We start from the raw sequence: 22,360 nt of genomic DNA on the forward strand, positions 1-22,360 counted from the left end.
ATTCATTTGATCCGAAAGGTCTTAAAATTTGTATTGCATTGTCATGTTGAAGATCTTTTTTTTCTATTTTCCCATCACCTGTTTGACTACTTACATGGTTCACATGAGAGATCCGTTGTCCTTCAATCGCTTAACTCGACCTTTATGGGGAACGGCTCATACATCGTGATGAGTGTTGTGTTGTCCGGCGTTATTTTCATAACGTTAGCAGCCCAATTTTCAGAACATCATACTTCGACGACTTCGTGATTTGTGACGACTTCACGCCGATAAGCGATCTGCGTGTCAATGTCTCCGTGGTATTGTATGAGTGCTGGCACGTGTAAGACAGCTGTAATTTTTCCACATTTGTCAACGCCAACACTATTGTCGATGTTGTTTTGCGAAGAGTTGGACATCGATCACCCTTTTATGAATCATTCATTTTCAACTTGAGTCTATCGAGATTTTGTTTTTTTTTTGGGAGGAATGTCAGATCTTAATTGACGGAGGGTATAAGACAATAGATTGACTAATGGGATATGAGTATTAATGTGTTTTAAGTACAGTAAATGAGTAAACTCTCCAATAAAGTATGATAACAAGATGATCAAGCTTTGCGTACTAATTAACTTCGCGTATCTTTGGTTGTCGGGGTCGTTAGCTGATCTTCATCTTCTGACTTCCGAGCTCACCGATCAAGTCACCGTCAATTCTTGAGAGTGTACTTACCTTATAACACGAACCCAATCATGATCATAACTTGCTCCATATTACTTGTCCATATAGCAGGTATCACGTTGGCATAGTACTCTCAATCCGCAAGATCTCGCGTTTCAGTTGTGTGTAGGCTTAGACAGGCTCAAGACATACGAGAAGCAAAGGATTGGACAGGATCCGTTAAAAAATGGTACCTATTTCTTTGCTTTCATTTATACTTTACTCACCTATCCGGGACAAAACCACTGTCATGGTCTGCTGCAGGAGTCTTCTAAAACGCACGGCGTCGTTATCCAATTCCGGTCTTTCATCATTCCATGTCAGTTTGGGCCCACCACATCTCCTCTGTATATGTGTTAAAGGACTTCACGGAAAAGGCCATCCGGTGCCATTCGAATGACATGACCAGCCCACCGATCTCTGACGATAGTAATCTCATCGTACAACTCGTAGAGCTCGTCATTGGCTTTCCTCACATACGGGTCTCAGCATCCTTCTCAGCATCTTCCTCTCGAACGCGGCTAGCAGGATTCGTCGTCAGTTTTAACAATATTCTCAGTAATCCCGGGCTTCTTCTTGATTGCGTTATCCAGATGAAGTTTCCCCTTGATCCTCCAGTGGACTAGAACTTGGTCTCAGTCTCATATTAGGAACGCTAATGATGCATCGATCTTTTAGGCGATCAGCTTTCACGATTCTACTATTCTACTATTGTTCTAGTGATATTGTGTGACAGACACACCACCATGGAAAAGAAAATTAAAAGAATCACTAATACAATGTTTTGCTTCAATCATTTTTTTTTTGTATTTTTTGAATGCTGCTTGATATATAACAAAGTTTTTTTTTCACATATTTTCAATTTTTACATAATATATGCATGTATATGTATATATAATAATATTCATATAATATCAATTACACCAAAAATATGCACAATTCTGTTTTTTTTTTGCGTGTGTGTTTTTTTGTTGTTTCAGTTTTGCTGATTTGCTGCATCTTACTGCTAAAACTAGAGTAGTGTTTTTGAAGTAATAGTAATAGTAGTTGTTGTAGTAGTTGTGTAGTAGCAGTATTAGGAGTAGTAGTAGTAGGTAGTAGTAATAGCATCCAATCCTTCCGAACATTATCATTGTCAGACTTAAACGCTTAGCGTTTGATTCGTTTACACCACGTTCCGTAACATTCCGGTTTTTCGTTTCACCAACCACACAAACACACACACAGAGTGTTTTGGTGAATCTTTTTCTATCTCTCGTTTGTATGACGGTTCTTTTGTTGTGTATTGTTTAATATTTTATCAATCGAGAGTTTTTGTTTTTCTACATCTGTTATGGGTTTATTGTTCATCCATTTGGCAACCCTCCCATTTAAAGGTTTGCTCTGGTTCATTACTTTACTTACACCAACTTTGCAAACTTACTTTTGTAATTGTTCACCGTTTCGTTTTTCCTACATACTTCCCGCAACTTCCCGTGCACACATGCATGCAAATTGTTGAATTCGTTGGAGGACGTTATGGTCACTTTTCTACTTTTTCCTTTACTCTTTTACGCGTTTGTTTTACTATTTTGATTGCTTTACATATTCACGGACAACAACCCAAAAAAAAAAATGCATATTACTGTTCCTCTCCTGTGAGAGTGGTTTTGCGTTAAGAGTGTGTAGGGCTATTCATTTTCGCTGTCATACGAGTCAATTCTTCGTTGGAAGTAATCGATTCATGCCGTTGATGGAAATACTGACCAATCTGGTTCGTAATGTTTCGTTTTTTAATTTTCACGCTTTGGTTGCTTTTTAATCACGGACAATCCGTAGTGAGTCAATCCGAAACTAGTGACATTAATGGTGGCAACACATGAGGAGCTTTGGTTCTAGTTTACTACCATATCCCCCCAAAATGACGATAATTTTCCAATCGAATTATCGAATCTTGGAGCCCCTTGGACATACGGTTACCTCAAAAAGATCTTCTTTTCACCCTCTAGATGCTTTATGTACATGTCTGTAATTAATGTTTTTTGTGTGCTGATCCTTTTCTTTTGAAGATGTAACAATTCGATCCTCAACTAACTTCGACATTCCCGTGGGATACTCCTCCTATTTCTCTATGCTCAGTCGTAATGGTTGTCTATCCTCGGCTGCAAAACAAAAGGCCTTTTCTAGCGATACGTTTCCTATACGGAAGCAACCAATTAATTTGCTGATTAGTGGCTGTTTGCGCATTTTCTAACGCAAATGTATTTCACTCCCTCGCCCGTGGTTTTGTTAACTTTTCTCCAATATATGCACGACATCAGCTGTTTGCTTCAGATGAATCTTTTCAAGGTGGTTAGTAGTTTTTTTTTGTATCGTTATACACCATCAATATCCCTTAAATCATGCGGCGGAAATGAAAGATGATCAAAGGAAATGATTCATTTTTAAAACTTTACCACAGCGCACCTGTATAGAAATGGCAAGTGTGTTGGTACAGTCACATTTTGTGAAGGGAATCTTCAAGACAATATGTATGCTCTCATTTAGTTGCACAGGATTGGCCACATTGAATTAGCTTGATCAAAGAGCCTCCATGATCAACGACCTTTTTCTAGAAAGATTGATCAATTTTTTTTAGAACTCAAAATGCATTTGGTGCTCAAAACCAAGAGTGGGTTGTTCTCACGTTTATTTGATGATGAATGTCTGACCAGTTGTTCAGTGTCTACTTATCAATATGAAACAGAGCATTAGGTATGAACATGGTTCAAGATCATGCATAAAGCGAATGATCCAATATGGCAAACTGTTCCAATCTGAATGCAATTCCAGAGAACACCCGAAACCATGCTATGAGAGTATGTTGTCGTGTACTGTGTCTTAGTGTCCGCTAAGAGCAAAACCCTCAGTCCGAAGAATCCAATTATGCTAACCAATCATACAATCATTAATTTTATCAGACGAACTCTTTGACGAACCTATGCGCGTCCCACCACGTAAGGATGTAAAATACACGATAGAGACATGTCAAAATGGTATGTTCGAGTAGTAGCACTGAGTATATTCGAAGTTCCAAACTCGATGACAGTTAGTTAAGAAACACAACCATACATTGCAATTGTTTAAAAATCGTATCTAGTAAACTAATCCGTGTAGTTTTTTCTTCTTCTTTAGCTAAGAAAAACAAAATCGCTTCCTACTACACACACAATTATTTTACGTTTCAAATCTCATTAGTAGCTGTAGTAGTGAAACACAACAACACAAATCTAAATTGTCTACTACTACGAACCGTTGATCGTAGCAACAACCATTGCTGCAACTGTAGTAATCGTTTGACAGAACAACCGAACAAACTCAATGTTTCGACAAACATTTGTTTGCTGGCACAGTTTCGTACCAGTTAGGACAGAGACGTTTTAGAAATAAGTCAGTCTTTAATTTGCTTTTTTTCCTCTTTCTTTTCGCGTTCCTTTCCTTTCCTTTTCCACGGATAGTTATCTGTCTTTTGTTAGCTGAAATCAAAACCCGTTTGGTAAAACTTAATGACACTTTTTTTCGGCCCTTTGTTTCCAATGGCTCCTAAGAGTATAACTACTACACTTGTCACAACGTACCTTTTCTTTTTGGAATTATTGAAGCGTAGAACCAATGTACACTTATGTATGTCTCGAACAAACGCAGTGTGCAGTCAAGGGATGCTTCTACGAAGGGCGAGCCCAATTCTGTGTTAATTGTTTTATCGGTACGCGCACCACAGTGCAATGTGTGGATGTTGCGCATAACCATTGCTTTGTTCAGTAAGTACACTTTTTTTAGTCACAAATCATAATGAGAGGCATCATCGTTTTGTATCGTGATTGGGGGACATCGACCATAGTGCCCATGAAAAACCACTTACTGTCCTTATTTCGATACAACTATGGGTTCCGTTCGGTAACGCTTAACTTCACCTCAGTACGGAAGATTAATGTAAATAGTACGCGCACTATTACGTATGAAAGCGTTTAGGTCTCCAAACATTCAAAGTAATAAATAGAGGAGAATGCAAAGGATGATTGCGTATGCACACAATGACATGGCTTTGGCTCGGCGATGTTTTACTAACCAGCGCTCTATCAGGAGTCGGACATCCTAAACAAACGCGACACTGTTTGAAGGTTGCTCTATCAAAATTCGATAGCCATGTCTAATCCAACAGGTTGATAATGCACCTTCATATGATTGTATGGGGTTTGTTCTTGTTTTATTCGATCGCTACCAGAGCGCTGCCTCACGCTAATGACAGGTAGAGAGAGAGAGGAAGAGAGGAAAAGGCTCTTTCGCGATTTGTTTCTGTTTGCTTGAGAACATGTCCGTACAACTTTCTAGCTGCCTACTGGGAATTTTTCTTTTGAATTACTATTTTTTTCTGATTTACAGGCTCTCTTGATCTAGCGGCCACGAATTCCACGGCTAATGCAGATGAACTTTTCTCTTTTGAAGTATTTATCGATTTTGTTTGCTGATTTTGTTCTACACTTCATTTGATTACTTGATTTGACGTAGGTGTGTGTGTTTTAAAAATACTTATTTCTCGTTTGATTTTGTTTCTTCTAATTTGTTGTTTACACTATATACACGGTTTGTGTAATATGTGTTCGGTAAATATTTCCTTAACTTTCTATTTGGGTCAACTTTCTCAGACAATTGTTCACATTTTCGTCCATATGTTTGTTTTTGTAGTTAAAATAAAAAAAAAGATTTTTCCTCCGGGATTAGTTTTTTGTTGTTGTTCTATAACAGCACATTTTAACTTTCACCACATATGTTTGCCTAGCTTTTTTTTTCTCTTCGTCAGTTTATTCTACATTGAAACTTGTTAAAATATATCTCCATTTTGTGCAGAAAAGAAAATGCCGTCATTATTGCGCTAAACGAGGCAATTGCGCAAGTTTTTGGTGGTGTTATATTGATTTTGCGATAATGGGGGCTTCCTTCATTGTAATCGTCAGTTTCATTCAGTTCGGTTTTCATTTTTCAAGGGAAAGGACGTTTAATTGCTTTTCAAATGTTTAACGTTTCGTACTACTTCAAGTGAAGTGTTTTGCTCTGATTTCTAAATATCTTTTTTATCCATTAATCTGTATGCTAATTTGATTTCTGTTTGTTTTATGTATTCCAATTTACTAGTTGAAGTATCGAATTAAATCGAACTGATTTATAACATCATGCGGAACTTTCTCTTATTGTACAACAAATTCAATGCGATTAATGTAAAACAAATAAACAAACATATAACCTTATAACCAAACACATACCAATTATACATTAACGTAGCTGCTGTTTGTCAGTAACGAGGCGAAAATCATTGGAGAACCAGCTCGAATGAAATCTAAGACATTTCCTCCTGTTTTTTTGTTTTTCTTTGCCATCCTTTGTCGTACTGCGTTTCTCCTAATTTTGGTAACTTTTAGCCAATTTTTGGTCCCCGTAATAGCTGCAAAACTATACTTGCAGTGTGGTTTCGTAATAAGCAATAAAGATTTGTAATGGCTCAATCGGTTCTATGTTCATAATCTTCCATCCCACATGAGCTTTTGAGGTGTCTAACACGCAATGGCAATTTGCAGGAAATATTTACAACGGGCTCGACTTGATAAATCTTTTTCTCTTTTTCGGTCCACACTAGTGCCTGTTTTTAGGACTTCATTATGCTCTAGAGCTTGGTTTTTTAATTTGTTTCGATACAGTTTAGCGTTTTGCTGAGAGAAGAAGCAGCTTCAGTTCTTTGCTCGTGTGTGTTTTTCCCCTTTCGCTTTGCTTTTTGTTGGTTTGATTTGACTGACTATTTGTTTGTTTTGTTAAAGGCATGCGCATGTATACATCAAGAAGCGGGTTTTTGCTTTAAATATATAGGTTCATCTTTAACCGTTGTTTGTATCCTTGCGTGATCGTCTAATAATTCTGCAACGATTGCTACGAATTGCTTTCTATTGCTCATGCTTCGGTTTTGTCAAATAGCATTATAGCGTACTTTTGTATTATTATTAAGCAAGTATCAAAGGCTACGTAAATGTGTGCGCTTGTTCATAATATACATGATTTTCTGAGGGCGCAAACATCAGTTTAAAGTGTTTCGAATGACCAACGTCGCGAATTTTTGTTTTATTGGTAGCAACATTGGAAGTCAATTGCGATTTCTGCTAAAGAAAAAAAAACATTGAAGGAAGCACAAAAGATTGTTTTTGTTTTCTACCGTGTGGTTATTAAATTTCTTTTGTTAATTTTTAGTACCATGAGTGTACAACATTCCTGCGCACATTCGAAGACAATTTAACAGACCAGAGAAAAAGATTCTCTTTGGATAATTATTTTCTTATGATTTTCTCTTTAACATTATTGTCCCTACAAGTAAAACTGTTTTTGCAATAATAAGAAAGTTAAAAGTGTGACTTCTTTGCTTTTGGAGTTTGAAGATAAATATTCAACAGAGTCGAACAAAACCACAAAAAGTCGTTGCGAGAGTTTTAAATCGTTAGTTTTGTTTTGTTACTAACACAAGTTATTTAACACAGGTAAAAGGTTTCGGAAATGCTCTTATTTCACACCAGTTGCATTTTTTTTCATCTGGTTCCTATAACTTTCCAATAATTTTCGTTGCTAAACAGGTAAAGCAATCGTTTACGGCTATTTCTCTTTCGTTAATGGATGACTAAAATTGGACATATTTACATATTTGGTCGGGTGTTTTCGAAACGAGATGATTGGTAATTCCCGACCAGGTCGAGTTACGCGTTCTCATATGGTGTAACGTTTTAAGCGCATTGGTCAATATATTTATGCCCAACAACGTAAATTTTACTGTTTGCTATTTCCAAAACAATCATCAATAAACTGCGGGCAAATTTCCCTCATGGAAATGGATTCGACAAGTCATAGTTCCCGCCGAAAACTCTCGTTACAATTCAATACACGCACTGGAAGGAAAGATTAAATAAGATTTGTTTTTAAAACATTTGTTCTTTACAATTCGGCACAATTTTGATACGCTCTCCGCGTCAGTGAAGTGTAACAATTTGGACTTTTCTTCTGATTTTGTACGCCTGTTATTGATCGCTCGATTTTTCCTCTGTTTTTTTTTCTCCCATCCAGTGTTCTCTTCCTTTTATCAGTCTGTGTCTTTGCAATTGAATTGAATCGCTAGTCGTGCTACACTTATATATTGTTGACAGTCTATTACCACATCGGTGCACCGCAAAAGTGTACAGTTTTAATTGTTAATGTACACACTGGTGGATGGTGTGGACATTACATGTATTGTATTTATGCTGTTGTGGACGAGCTACGTTTCTATTGCTCCATTCATAACGGGCGGATAACTAGGAAGGACTAAATGCGTTTAACAAATTATATTCGGTTGCAGAGCAGAAGTACGGAAAGTAACATCCTTTGTTCGTGTATGATGGACCATGGCTGCCGGCTTAGCTGGTGTCGGTTCTCTCTTCTTTTTCTTTGTAAATCGTATATCTTGCTTCTGCATTCATAGACGGAGGAAGTTATTCAATGTGATTGTATTAAAAGTACTATCATCCCTACAGTCCCAACACACAAACGGACGCGTAATGAGAAGGATTTTCACGAAGACTGACGTAGTGTGGACGCTCACAGTTGTTTTTTTTTTAATTTCGTCACTGTTTTGTCTAGCCTGTCTGCCTATACTGTGCTATTTACCATAATTTTGGCGCACACTGCACGTAAATGTTTGATTATTTTTTTCGTCGTAAACACTTCGTATATCGTTGCAAATTGTGTGGTTTTTTTAATGTAGTCGTTTTTTCTTATTTAACGCTGCAACGCGTGGTGTGTGTTACAGCTGACGGAACCAATAGAAAGGAGGGAATGTCTTGCTACCCCAACAAGAATCAAGCATTCTTGGCACTTTGTGTGTGTGTAGTAGTGTTCTTTTACGTGGAAATTTATGCTAAATGTTTTATACCTGCTTGTTTGTTTAAACCACATTTTTACCAACCCAAAAAATTAAAACATTTTGCAAATTTTAACCATTTTCTCGTTTCGCAGTTTTTGGTAAGCACAACTTTACTGCCTCGAAACATTGAACGCGCGCAACTTGGAAACTTTTGTGTATTTTGAGGGTTTTTTTCTTGCAAAACTCATTTGTAGCTACATTTGATTGAAATGTGTTTTCCATTGTTTGATTGCGTGATTTTTTCTTCGTACCTTTTTGTCATTCCTTTTTTCACTTATTAGCTATTCATTGTTTTCGTCTTTCAGTCGGTTTGCTATCATAGCTCATTTTCAGTACTAATAAAATGACTGCAGTAACGTGTTCCTTTCTCCAATTCCTTCTACAAATAGTACAAAGTCTATCTACCCCAACATTCCGCTCTGACTGTACGTGGCACGCAACATTTTAGTGTCATTAGTGTTATTTAAATTGACGCAAAATCAAAACTTTCCTCGTATTCCAAGATAAAAAAGGAAATGTTCAACTAGTTTTTTTTCTGTAGTTGTTGTTGTTGTTGTGCAGTAAATGGCAGAATCAAGAAAAATGAAACGAAACCCCTAATAAAAACATACATTAAAACTTTCGAACAATAAATAATTAAACACAATTAGCCAATTGCAATAACAGCAATCAATTGGAACACGCCAACCAAAGCAAATAGGAAAATAGGCCAAAGAATGAACATTACTAACTGTATGCACATAACGATTGCTTATCGTAATGTAAGCGGAACGGCGAATTTACAACTTAACAAATTGCTTCGTACGATTATTTTAACATTGCACAAATGAGTCATGAGGTGGCTAACTTGAAACAAATTAATTCTGTCTAAGCTTACTTACTTGGCTTACACAACCAACTAAAACTTGCCGTCGCCATCATTGTGTGATTGAACGGGAGGAAACAAAAAAACAACATAATTTTGAACGTATAATCAAATATCAATTATAATTAAATTCAAACTGTGGTAACAAGGTTGTGCTGATAATCTTATTATCTGATACATACTATTGGTCGGAGCGTTAGAGTTCGTAGAAGGTGTTTAGCTGGATGATTTTACGTGAAAATTTTGTGTGTAACCTTTTCGTTGCAGCCCCCGAGAGATTTGGTTTTCAATTTTGCTTTGCGTAACAACTTGTTGCATATGTTTGTTTGTTTGCTGTTTTTTTACTATCATTTCTCGCTTCTTATCCGATCCTGGCCACAGTAATCATGGCACAACACACATTTTGCCAATAATTTTGCAATGCGCAGCACGAAATGATTTACCAACAGTCGCTGAATTTGCCATTCCCTCATTGAACTGCGATATATTCCTGCCTTTCCTTTTATGCCAGCAAGATGTAATCATTCGTTTGCGGCAATCGAATGCAAAACACTCTAAACCCTCAACTGTGTATTCGGCACGGTCGGATGCTTCCATCGCGTTTTTTTTTGCGAAACGATGTATTACGGGTCGATGTAATTTACATGTAATGCGTATTATTTTTTCCTCATTTACAGAGTGTGGCACTAATATCTTTTTTTGTTTTCAATTTTTGAAATTCCTCCGCATTTCTCCTATGATTCGGTATATTTATGTACAACAAGAAAAACAAAAAAAGAAACTAGAATTAAATTGAACGAATGGCGAGCGCACTTGGGGCAAAATTATGCAGATTATTGTTTCCATCTTTTCTTCACCTCATTCGTACGACAATAAAGTTCATTATATTGACAGCCACACTTTGCTAATAGTGTTGCACTTGGTATTACTTATCGTTATCACTACCAGAAAGTATTACTGATGCACGCTATGTCACTCCGCTATGTCATCGTCTGCCATTGAATATATACAATGTTTATGTTTGCACGAATGCTCAATGTATCCCTGCACTACACTAAATCAATATTTTGCTAATTGTAACTGTGCTTTTGCTATAAACGGGCGGTGGCGAACGGTCACTTTAGTGTTTCGTACTTTAACTGACTGTTTGTCATAACGTTCACACGCTTGCTTTCCTATATTCCTTACAGTTTAAACAATCAATAACCAATTAACTAACGGAACAAACAAAAAAGGAACACTAGTTAACTAAATAACCTTTTTTTTAATTCCCAAGCCGTTGATGAGCGCCGCTGCGCAGCAGAAATTAAGATACTTTACTTAGAGGATTTGCTCTCTACCCTGCCTTCTGTTCTTTTTTTTCAGCATGTGTGAACTTAGTTGCTAAAAATTACGTTATTGTAAACACTTCCTGCAGTACGATTCCATACTGCACCAGGTTCAACCTCAATCGAGCATTATAACTATGTAGCTTCATACGTATCTCTACTGGATCAGTACATTCCAATACAAACACACACACGCGGTGTTGGTTGGTAGTTCCAGTACCACCAAATATTCAATAACATCATTGCCGTAACGCAAGCTGCAACACCTGATAGACACGAACCGCGCTTGTATGATCGCACCAAATCGGATCAAACCGATTACATCGCGGCGGCGTTATAGTGTACAAAAAAAAACATTACTAACGTTTGATTCCACTTCATATGAATTGGCCTTTCTCGCAGTGTCAACCTTCTAGGCGACACTCGTGGAAACTTCACACGCGCAGTATTTGCCCATTTAAAAGCAATATATGCATTAATTATCATGCCATGGATGTTTCCGAGATTTTGACAAAGGTTTATCGGCCGTTTGTGAGGGTTAGTAAGGGTTTATTAAATAATTTATGCGTTCCAGGTTCCATCCAGGACAAACTGCCAAGGGGGGCAAGGACTGGCAAACCGAGGTATAAGTGGAAGTAAGCCCAGGTAGTATCGTATGCTAGTAATAACAAACCACCAAGAAAGATGAGATACCTCGCCGATACGAAACAAAGGCCGTTCCAATAGCAATACATGACGGAAAAAGGAAGTAAACAATGAGTGTTCCATAAGCCATCAAATGTGCTTGTAATTCTTCGCCAATTCATCGTTAAACATTCAGTCAAAACACTGTTTAACAAATAAATTTTCTTGAGCTGCACGATGCAAAGAGAAGCTAGAAAAAAAGTGTAAAATATAAAGCAAATGTATCAGTTGACATATTGGGCCATATGTCCGCAAACGGATGACTGCTTGAAACGGATTAGAATATCCTACTCAGCACGTCATTAAGTCGTAAATGCTTAAACCAGAGTTCACGTGCAATAGTGTCCAAAATACAATTTGTAGCACCGTGCATCTTATCCAAACTACTTACGAACAGTGAACCAGTGTGCTTGAGCACACTCATACTACCATTAAAAGTAATAAAAAAACTGCCTTCTTTTAAAGCCTGCAAAACTGCACAAACGATGTTGAACGAATGTTGATTGGTTGCTCTTTCCGGAAGATTCACGTACATTGTGTGTGGTGGTTAGCGTACAGTGTGTATGTGTGATGATTGACTGATTTAATCCCGTCGAAATAAATATTGTCTTTTTCAACATATAAAATACGAACGCTTCATGTGTTTCAACAATCGTCAGTAATTCTCCTGCGGTCTGCACGAACCGTTGGTTAACGAAGTGTCGTAATCACGAACGAGTAGCTTGATATGGGACAGTTTCTTGTGAAGATAGTTAAACCTGCAATAAGTACGTAAAGATGGTAGAGGTTAGAATCCCGATACAAAAGCTATTTAAAACCAAACACGAAAGCAAGAAAACATAGAAAAAAGAGATCATATCGTTCATATGCCGTTTTACGTACCGTTCTTTGTCCTGTTGAAATTTAACATTTTTAATACTTTTCTCGTATTCTTTTAAAATTTTCATTTGAATCTCCTGTAAAGGTAACATTAAGCTCATTGGTTAAAATAGTCCATATCTCTATACGAGAATTATCGTGTCGTTCGCCGTACCTTGTATCGTTGCGTATCCTTCGGTTCGTGAAGCAGATCATCTTCGTACTGAGCAAATTTCCTGGATGCGTTCTCTAACACTTCGTGCAGTCGCCGGTATTCCTTGTATTCGTTGTCAAATTCAGTCTTGTATCTACGCCGTTGCTCAACCGATGTTATTCTCGTGAATTGGTTCCTATTAACAAAAGCACAGAAGCATAACTTAGTTTTACAGAAAACCTTACATCGTGGAACAAATTTTATACACCAAAACCAAAACAGAAGCCTAAATCATCATGCGGAGCATCAACTCGCATGGGTAAAAGCTTTGCTACGGAAGTATTATAACATAATCAGAATAAAAATAAAATTAAAATGTTATTTAACTAAATGTATCTAAAATTTCTATTATTACACAGCTCCTCTCTATTATTACCAATTGAGCTTTGTTAGTTAATTAACAAATAAAACAAATCTACATTTTAAACCTTGATTAAATAAAGAAAAAGAAAGCAAAATTTGTATTATATGCAAATGGTATATCAAACAGTGAAATGAAAACAACAAACAACAGCTAAAGGTCAAAGATGTAAAGTGTTTGGAAGGCGATACAAAACATAACTAATAGATTCTTTTCTGTTTTACAAAAAAAAAGTGAAAAACAATAGCTGCATTTCAATTCGATAAGAAAGTTGTGGAAAAGGACGCTAACGAACAAGCCTTACACAAAATCATCTTCTCCCCCGCCGTTCATCTGCTGCGCACCGTCCAGATAGCCGGTATCGAATGGTTCCCGTTCCGCTTCCGTCTCACACACTGACGATTCTATCCGTTTGGCAACATCGTTCGATACGAGTGAGTAACTCAAACTAACACCATCTTCCGATTCCTGGGCATTAGGCGTTAGATTAGGTCTAGGTGTGACAAACCGGGATTGTTTTTAGGAGTGGAAAAATAGAAAAAAAGAAACAAAAGCATATACATATCAATCTTAACGCTTAAGATTGGGGCAAGAGAACGACTGTCGAAGGGTGGATAATGAACTGTAATGTCGGAAACGGGTTAATGTATCCTTTTTTTGACTTGGTTAATTAATGAAATGCCCAAATGAGTTAAACACATTAAGTGTACGCTTGTGTGAAGTAGTTTTTTTCTGCTTAACGATGTAAAATGATGAATAATTGTTTAACGGATTTGACACTAAAAAGAAAAAGTTCGTTTTGAACTAAATGCACATTGTAACAAAAAAACCACCAAAATCTTCCCCCAAAAGCTTATAATCACATTACGAAACGTTGTCCTTCTACGATTGCCGAATGTTAGCCGATGAAGCGATCTTAACCCATGTTCGAGAACGAAATTTCGCATCAAAACACCATTCATTAAAATTAGTTTAAAATAAAAATCACTTAAATTAAAAATTCGTATATCCAGACCGCCCTCCCGCATCAGTAGTAAGCCTCCCTAACACCTGCATTCATTTTATTTAAACCAAACCCATAATGAAATATTTTGGAGAAACGCAACTCAAAAAAAATTAATTGAAAAAAGCATCATTGATGTAGGTATAAATGATCCAATAAAATGTCAGACTCTGACAAATGATCCAGACTGTTAATGTCGACTTAACAAAACCACCAAAAATATAAAGACCAACCAAAACAATATATATATTCAGCAAATTATATGGTTTAAAAACAAACATCTGACAGTGTCGAAATGACCGACAGGGATCAGAGTACGCAGATATCAAGCAGGATAAAAAATATCCCTGTGTTTGCTCCGTCGTACAACAAATAATTACCCGTAGTAGTGCGACGAACGTATGGAATGATGATGATGTTGGTGGTGGTTGTGGTGGTGATGATTGTTGTGATCATCTTGTTCCCTCGATCGTGGATTCATATTACTACTGTCTCTGGAATCTGTAATGCCGCGCCTACTACACAGACCGATACGTATGGTCAAGAAGATCCCAGAATTTAAGAGACAGCAATTGGAAGATAGTCAACAGTAGACATGTGGGTACATGATAATGATGTACAGACGAGACCACATCATCACACATACAATTTGTATCAGCAGTCAAAGCAGATGAAAAAAGAGAGAGAAAAAAGTCCCAATGTATAGCTTATGCGATTTTTTCGATAGTTTGTCAATAGTAAAACATTGTAAAAAAAAACAATATTTTCAACACATCATTTGTAATAAAACCAAATAAAATACATAAAATCTGAAACCCCGATAATAGATAAAACAGGGCAACTGAACACAAAACGGATGAAATGAAAATTGTCCGTGTGTAGCAACCTCTTACTACGTACCTCGTATGATCCGAATTGGTATCTTTCTTGTAATGACTGATGCGTGGCTTTTTGGAGGTGGGTGCCGAGCCGATTTCTTCACTACCAGCCAGAACAGTACGCTTGGTACCCGATTGCGGACTGTTCCCGTTGTGTGTGCTGGAAGGACTCTGCCCCGAAGTCGATGAGCCACCATCGGAGCTAAGCGGTGGCGTTAAATTTTGAGGCCTTCTCCTACAAAGAGATTATCAACAGAGAGATCGATTCAATGCATTGTTTGTTTCAACCTTTTTGTCCACACACGGGACATTAAATCGTGAGCCCGTACCGCTTCACCGCCTGTCGATCCTGTTCCGAGTAAAAAGGCCAATCGTCCTGCACCTCGTTCCAAATATTCCGGTGCAGTATAAGCACACCATCTCGACTGCTGGATATGGTTTTTAGTATTTGCTGAGTACATTTCATCTCTTCCTTACGCACACCATCTGAAAGGGTAAGTAGTAAGCGTTTAGTGGAGTTTACGGTCAATTGAACGCATCTTCGACACGCTGGATCTTTTTACGATCTACAACAACGTACCTTGCTGCAATTTTACCGCTAACTCTGGCCGCTTGTATGGCTTCAATGCAAGCATGTGGATGAGACGCTCTCTGTGATAAAACAAGAGGATAAACACAATGATCTCTTCTGCCTGGTTGCCTACCACAAACGGGGGGGGGAGGAGTGGGCATTAGACACTTACTTTATGTTGCACTTCATGTAATCGGCATTTGCAGTCTTTCGCCCATTTGCTACCCTATTTTGGACGTTCCCATTTTCCGATAGCTTCTGCTGGGGTTGCTGCTGCGTATGAGGTGGATCGTGAACGGTATGCTGATAACCGGGCTTTGGCTGTTGCACCGGAAGCAACTGAGTTGGTTGTTGCGATTGATTACTTTGCTGCAGCAGTGGCTGCTGTTGCGGTTGTTGCTGCTGAGGCGGCTGTTGCTGTTGGGACGACTGATGCAGACCATTCGTTTTTACTAGTTTTGGTGATGTTGCTAAGTTGTTATAATTATTAACACTATTATTAGATGATAGCTGGCTTGCTGCTACGGAGGATGACTTATTCACAGTATTGTTGCTATAGATAGAATCACGTTTGTTTACAACTGCTGCATTACTACTAGGAATGTTACGGATGGCTGGGTTTTTTAACTTCACTTTACGCCCAATATCGGTTTGATTAGGTTTGATTTCCCTAGTGCTGCAATGAGAAAAGAGGATGAAAAAATGAAAATTAGTATATAGCCAAAAGTAAGTAAGTGAAGATAAGGATAACTTTAAGTAAAGTAAATTATACCTTTACCACATGAGAAAACATTAAAAAAGTCGATAGACAAGGTGAGCAAAATATGATGCCTTCATCTTCAAAAACATTACGATTTCGGTAGCACTTATTTTATGTTCACGTAAATGTTTCAGTTGCGCTAAAAACAAAACAACAACAACAACAAAACGTATGCGATATTCAACTAAACCTGTCCCGTTTTAGCATTGACCTACTTTGCAGAAAACTTTGGCGAGGTTTACGTTTTTTGCTACTTTCCCATCGCCGAAACTTGTGCGCGTTCAACGCACCTGAAGGACGACCGCATTATGTTAAGCTTTATGCCATACGGTACGTTAATACCCAGGGCAGAGAGCAGGAACAACAATACGAGAATCCTTCACTGTGGCCTCGAAATCAGAATAACGATTTAGCAAAAACAAAACACATTACATAACATCGATAGATGGGTTTAATAATGGATCGTTTTTTTTCTTTGACAGACATTAATACATCAAAGATACAAAATAAATAACATTGCTTTAACGCAACTTGGTCTAAAATCTAGAATAGTATGTAATGCTTAATAACCCTTCGGTAACGCATTTACAAACGGAACTAAAGCTTCGTAGGACATCCAATTGATATAATCGGTAACTACTTAACCAATACGACCGATCATGGACACAAATCTTGACTGAATTTCACATACGCAACACTTCACTCTCCAACTAAGGATGAATGTAGCACTCAATGGTTGTAGAATAAAATATAAATAAGAGAACGTTGTGATCGAGAATTCCACGAATGTCCTTGACTTGTTCTTGTTTGCAGCACTAGAAATTTTGAATAATTCAGGGAACTCGGGAGATCTTAGGAACTTGCCATTTTTGGCTTTTCTTGACTTTCTTTTGCCTAAGAATCAAGGATTGCCTGAGGAGGAGGAAGGAATCCTATATAGAATGTAGTACCGATCCTGTCGTGTGAATACACCTTACCTCTTACCTTAGTTCTATCGACCGGCGACTTTTAGTCATCTTTATTTAAATTCTATATCGTAGACAAGCTTACTCCTGTAATGGCAAAGATGGAAATTTACCATGCAAACAAGGTGTATTCCCAACAAACAGATGCTTTTGTACGAAAACTAACAAATATAGCACAGGAAATTGCACAATAATTCTACACAATTGTCTGTCTATTAGTCGACAATTTTATAAAAAAGTTCCAATCCTCCCAACCCTTGATGCCAACCAACAAGTGTAAGATGAACCCAATTTCAATACTTAATGGTCCACCGAAACATTTCCGGTTCGAAAGCACACAGGCAAAGGCATCCGATCATCAACTGTACCACCCCACTAGAGCTTGGGCGGCCACACATTTACAAGAAACAAAAAAAAAAAGACAGAAATGAAAAACGTATGTTTCTCTATTTCTTTTGGCCGAGAGCTTTCGAAATACTCCCGCGGACTGTTGTTTGATGCTGAGTGTCGAACTCGACGAAGACACCCCACCACGCCGAAAACTCCTTGATTCCAGTGGAGAGCTCCGAACGGCTCAACAACACCCAATATAACATGGTGAAAGGTACTTTAGTTCATTTTTCCTTCAAGATATTCCCTCCCGTATGCGCTTTGGGCAGTTTTTCACACTTTGAAAAACTACTACACGACACTATACATTACATTTCAGGTGCAAGTAAGATTATTGCATGATGAGCATGAAAGTGGCAGAAACAGGAAGCCCCACGGGCAGCGTAGGGAGGGGAAAAACAATCCCTCCCTTAGGGATGCCACACAAAAAAAAACGAACCGATTGGTGATCCAAATAGCGAAAGTTATTTTACCTTTGCGACATTTACGTAATGCATTGCATAATGGACAACAAGGGAGTGAGAGCCATTCTGTAAGTTGCGTGGGCATCAAACATTGGGAACGTAAAGCAAGTGAAAACCACCTCATTCTAAACCTCACACTGGGCTCAACAGGTGAAGCGAAATTGTACGATGCATAACTTAATTCGTAGCGTTTTAATGGAAATAGTTAAATAGAACTGCCTATAACTTTTGACCCTGTCTTGATTTGTCTGTAACTTTGAAGTTTTGAAGCTAGCTAAGCTACAATAGTTTAGAATTCAGAAAGGGCTCCAGTTTTGGTAGTTGAAGTCCAAACCCTGTAAATGTATTTCTTTGTAGATACTCTCACACATAAAACAAGCAGGAAGTTACCAAGTACGACAAAATAATAAGACCACCAATGCTAATCGAATAATTGCAACCTCCGAACTTTGTTGAGTATCAATTAAGGTTTGAATGAGTTTGAATAAGATGTAGAAACTGGGAAGAGGATCTAAATCGACACATTGTACTAAAACTTGAACAGTATCTAGAAATGGTGCCAATATTGTTAGTGTAAACTCTTCAGACCTAAAAGTAATATTAAGAAAACAAAATGTAGTACCAAAAAAATCAATTCGTTAACATAGTAAGAAGGGCAATGTGTTTATACTAATATCGCAAACGCAATGAACAAAACAAAGTGTGAAACTTACCATTTGTTCTTTTGATTTTCTTCAGCGGCCGCCAGCCTGTGCCTCGTAGTTTCGTACACATCGTCGTTCGCGTGTATCCGCATTTTGTGTGGAATATGGCCCATATTTTGTAGCTGGCCCTGGGCCTGCTGAATGCACTCGATCGAACCAGTGTCGATGTCGGTAATGGAGAAGTTAAACTTCTGCACATTGTTGCCGCCGGAAGGAAACGATAGAAAGCCTTGCCCATTCTGCAGAAACTGTATCGATGGGTTGTGGGAAGTACCTAATTTTGCCTGCAAATGGAAATGAGATAAACAAAACAAAATGTTTAGTACAACAGGAAGTGAAAATAAATAAACAAATATAAATGGTACAATCACATGAACAGTTTGATAAGCTGGAGTTTTAATTTAATTTAATTTGGGTTGAATTCAATTAGAAGAGATTAATTAAAGAATAATAAACATGAAAATTGGTTAATAATGCTCAAAATAAATTAAAATTAATCTTAAAGCATACAAACATTGAATAAATATGTTTGAAATGGTTCCACACATGTTAATTCTTATCGAAACGAATCCTTTTTTGTCCATTAGACCAGTTACTGAACAAAATGGAATAAGGCATCTGGAATATGATTAATTCGGTTCAGTCGACATTTTGTTCAATAATGTGACCAAAAATTAACTGTTTCTGGTGCTTGTTTGGAATGTCAATGACTGTGCAGCATTTAAACAAAACATTAGCTGTCTCAAAACATAACAAATATTTGCCTGTTATTGTTTATATTTTCTTTGCTCTTGTAAAGTAAGGACCGTTCTGAGTGGCATAAATTTCCATTAACACTTTTTCCCTTAACCGACATCCATCTTCAGGAATTACTTGCATAACGCATACATTTAAAATAAACAAAAATAAAACCTTTAGCAAACTCCATTAACTAGAAAAATACAATATAATACAATGCACAATATTTGAAGTAATTTATCAGAATGTAAAAGTGTTACATGTGTGCGAAATTTATGACAAAAAATATTTTTATATTATTATAAGTGACGTTATTTAAGAACTTTTTCGTAGTACTACTTGGACACAAAACATTCTCTTTGAAGTAAATAAATGCTGAACTTAAGATGCAATAAAGTCTTGGGTGAATCTAATTGTACATTTATGATTCATAATGAATCTTTGAATTTAATGAATGACTCTCAATATCTGTTCAAAAGATTTATGAATCCCTCAAGATTCACGAATTCTTAAAGATTTTTCGCTTCTTAGAAAACAAAAATTAGCTCAATCGGTTTTTGCTACAATCGAATGGTTATTTCAACCACAGGTTATTTCATCTGCATAAGAATAACAATTTTTCTGAAGCCAAAGACATAAAAACTGTAGAAAATCACAATTGGAGATTCATGAATCTGGGAAGATTTATGAATCTATGCTGCACCATGAATTTTTGAGAATTACGATGCTTCATGAATCTTTTGGGAGTCGACTCATGATTTGAATAACTCTTCACTCAAGATTCACCCAAGAATTTCAAGGTAATTTTCATGATAAAATACAAAATAGCCCATCGACTCTAATTGAATAACATTAATAATGTATGTCAACTTCAGAGCCTTCCAAAAATGGTTCTATTTTAAGTAAATAATAATAAACCTCTTTATAACAATTCTACGAGCATCCTCTTCCCAGTTGTTGTTGTGTGAAGCTGTAAAAAGTTCACTTTTTTATCTTAAGCTAACCAACGGCATCGCGGTAGCATTTTCTGTACCGCTGATAACAGGGGGTCCAGCACTGTTATCGTTATCATTTGGGGTTAGTTTTTGTTGAGTATACTAAACGCGTCCATCTTATCGATACGATGCCGCTCTTCAGTGAGGAAAACACGCGGCACCCGCACACGCACAAACACATCGATAACATGCTTGTCCGATAAGCATTTGCAACAAGTCTAGTAAACAAAAAGTAGCACATCCATCGATACACGTTGGGCGAAATATGAGCAGTGCAAGCTGAACAAGCACAGCGGAGTTTGATTTTGCCCTATTTCCGGCATTCAAGAGCAAAACACCGAAACCACTTCCCCATATACACATCGACGCGTACATTAAATGTTGATTTGTTCGAACTTGCGAATTATAGCGTTACGCTTGAGTATCTTTACGCAAAACACAGTTGCCCGGTTCTGATAATATTTTCATGCTCCTATAAACCATCGTTTAAGTTTATTGTTTGTTCGTGTTTTTTTTTACACTTCACACTCCATATCTTTCTTTATCAGCCTGCAGGGGGAGATCTTCATTATTGCGAAAAAAAGGATTTAAAATAATTATATGAACATAATAATGAAAACGTAAAGGAGCTGTTCTTAAAACATTGTTCAACTATGATGAGAGTTGACAAATAGCGCACAATCGTTACTTAATACACAAACGTCAGCATCACTTTCCATTCGCAAGCAGCAGCAGCCAAACTGGGTCAAATGAAATTGAAAGCACCGTGTTAATTGGAGAAGCTTTCTTTTCCTTGACATGATCCAGCGTACCATCATGTCGTGATGTACGATATTTTCACTCTATCACACCTGGACTGGAATATGTCAACAGGTTGTTAATGTTTGATGTTTGATGCCCATGTGATGCCTAAATGCATTTCTCAAAAATGATTGTTGGAGTTATGTTTCAAACATTTAAGGGTAGCATAAATTTGAACATTTTCATCAATAGCGAAATAGAAATAAAATTAATTCAAGCATTCAATTCCTCCTTCAAGCATTTTTAAAATAGCTGATTTGCCAATTTCGCCTGTTAATTAAAGATTAGATTAGTTGTCCAATAAAAAGCTCCGTGAAAAACGTCCAGATAAAGCATTTTTGTAGCTCGTTTCATCTATTCAATGTTTTTAAAACTTTAGTAATTTAAAAAAAATATTGCTTATAAGCAAGTATAAAGATTGATATAGATGGATATAGCTTTCATATAGATTTCATTGTCAATTTTTCTAATCATTTTAATACAGCCGTTGCCACCAAATTTTAGTCCTAAGTCACAAATTTTTGTCTCGTAGGGACCTATTTTTGACAGTGCTCATCAAATTTTGTCTGTAAAGCACCAATTTTTGCCAGTGCGCCCCAGTTTTTGACTAGAACGCACCAATTTTTGACTTGAGGTCATCAATTTTTGTCACATGACAACTAGTTTGCCTCATTACTTGGTTTATAGTTAGCGTGTTGAAAGCTTGAAAACAAGAATCATGATGATGCATGTACGATTGAACGAGAAAAACAGAACAGAAAATTGTTTATTTTTAAGATAATTATTTCGTAAATTTTAACGCAATTTCACTGTTACAAATCAACAGTCCTTAATTGTCCGGTAAGGCAGTGAATTGATCTTGTTTTTAGTTCGTGTCAAAAATACGTGCTTAAGAGACAAAAATATGTGACTTAGAGTCAAAAATTGGTGCGTTCTAGTCAAAAATTGGTGCGCACTGGCAAAAATAGATGCGCTCTGTCAAAAATTGATGCTTTACGGACAAAATTTGATGAGCACTGTTAAAAATTCGTGACTTACGGCCAAAATTTGGTGGCAACGGCTGTAAGGTTTTAAGATATAAATGTTATATATTTTCTTTTGGCACCCTCTTTCCCTTAACATGGTAATGTAGGA

The 22,360-nt window shown here is 37.1% G+C and overlaps 1 protein-coding gene across 5 annotated transcripts in view; it reads right to left on the reverse strand.

Moving 5' to 3' along the window:
* Positions 1-1,638: 1,638 nt before the first annotated feature.
* The window catches only part of LOC125770444 (RNA polymerase II elongation factor Ell), a 30,916-nt gene continuing 10,194 nt past the window's right edge, over positions 1,639-22,360 (reverse strand). Inside the window, exons 2-11 of one of the 5 annotated variants that reach the window (XM_049440076.1) lie at positions 18,702-18,976; positions 15,582-16,085; positions 15,419-15,489; positions 15,168-15,324; positions 14,861-15,073; positions 14,341-14,475; positions 13,262-13,450; positions 12,558-12,732; positions 12,407-12,480; positions 1,639-12,282 (exon numbers count right to left, since the gene is read on the reverse strand). In XM_049440076.1, the coding sequence (XP_049296033.1) occupies positions 12,180-12,282; positions 12,407-12,480; positions 12,558-12,732; positions 13,262-13,450; positions 14,341-14,475; positions 14,861-15,073; positions 15,168-15,324; positions 15,419-15,489; positions 15,582-16,085; positions 18,702-18,976 (1,896 nt within the window). In that variant the 3' untranslated portion in view covers positions 1,639-12,179. Of the gene's footprint in view, positions 12,283-12,406; positions 12,481-12,557; positions 12,733-13,261; positions 13,451-14,340; positions 14,479-14,860; positions 15,074-15,167; positions 15,325-15,418; positions 15,490-15,581; positions 16,086-18,701; positions 18,977-22,360 lie in introns of all 5 variants that reach the window. The other 4 variants (XM_049440075.1, XM_049440077.1, XM_049440078.1 and 1 more) reach the window with 4 other exon arrangements.

This window comes from Anopheles funestus, chromosome 3RL (assembly GCF_943734845.2).
Source record: "Anopheles funestus chromosome 3RL, idAnoFuneDA-416_04, whole genome shotgun sequence".
In the NCBI taxonomy this organism is placed as follows: Eukaryota; Metazoa; Arthropoda; class Insecta; order Diptera; family Culicidae; genus Anopheles; species Anopheles funestus.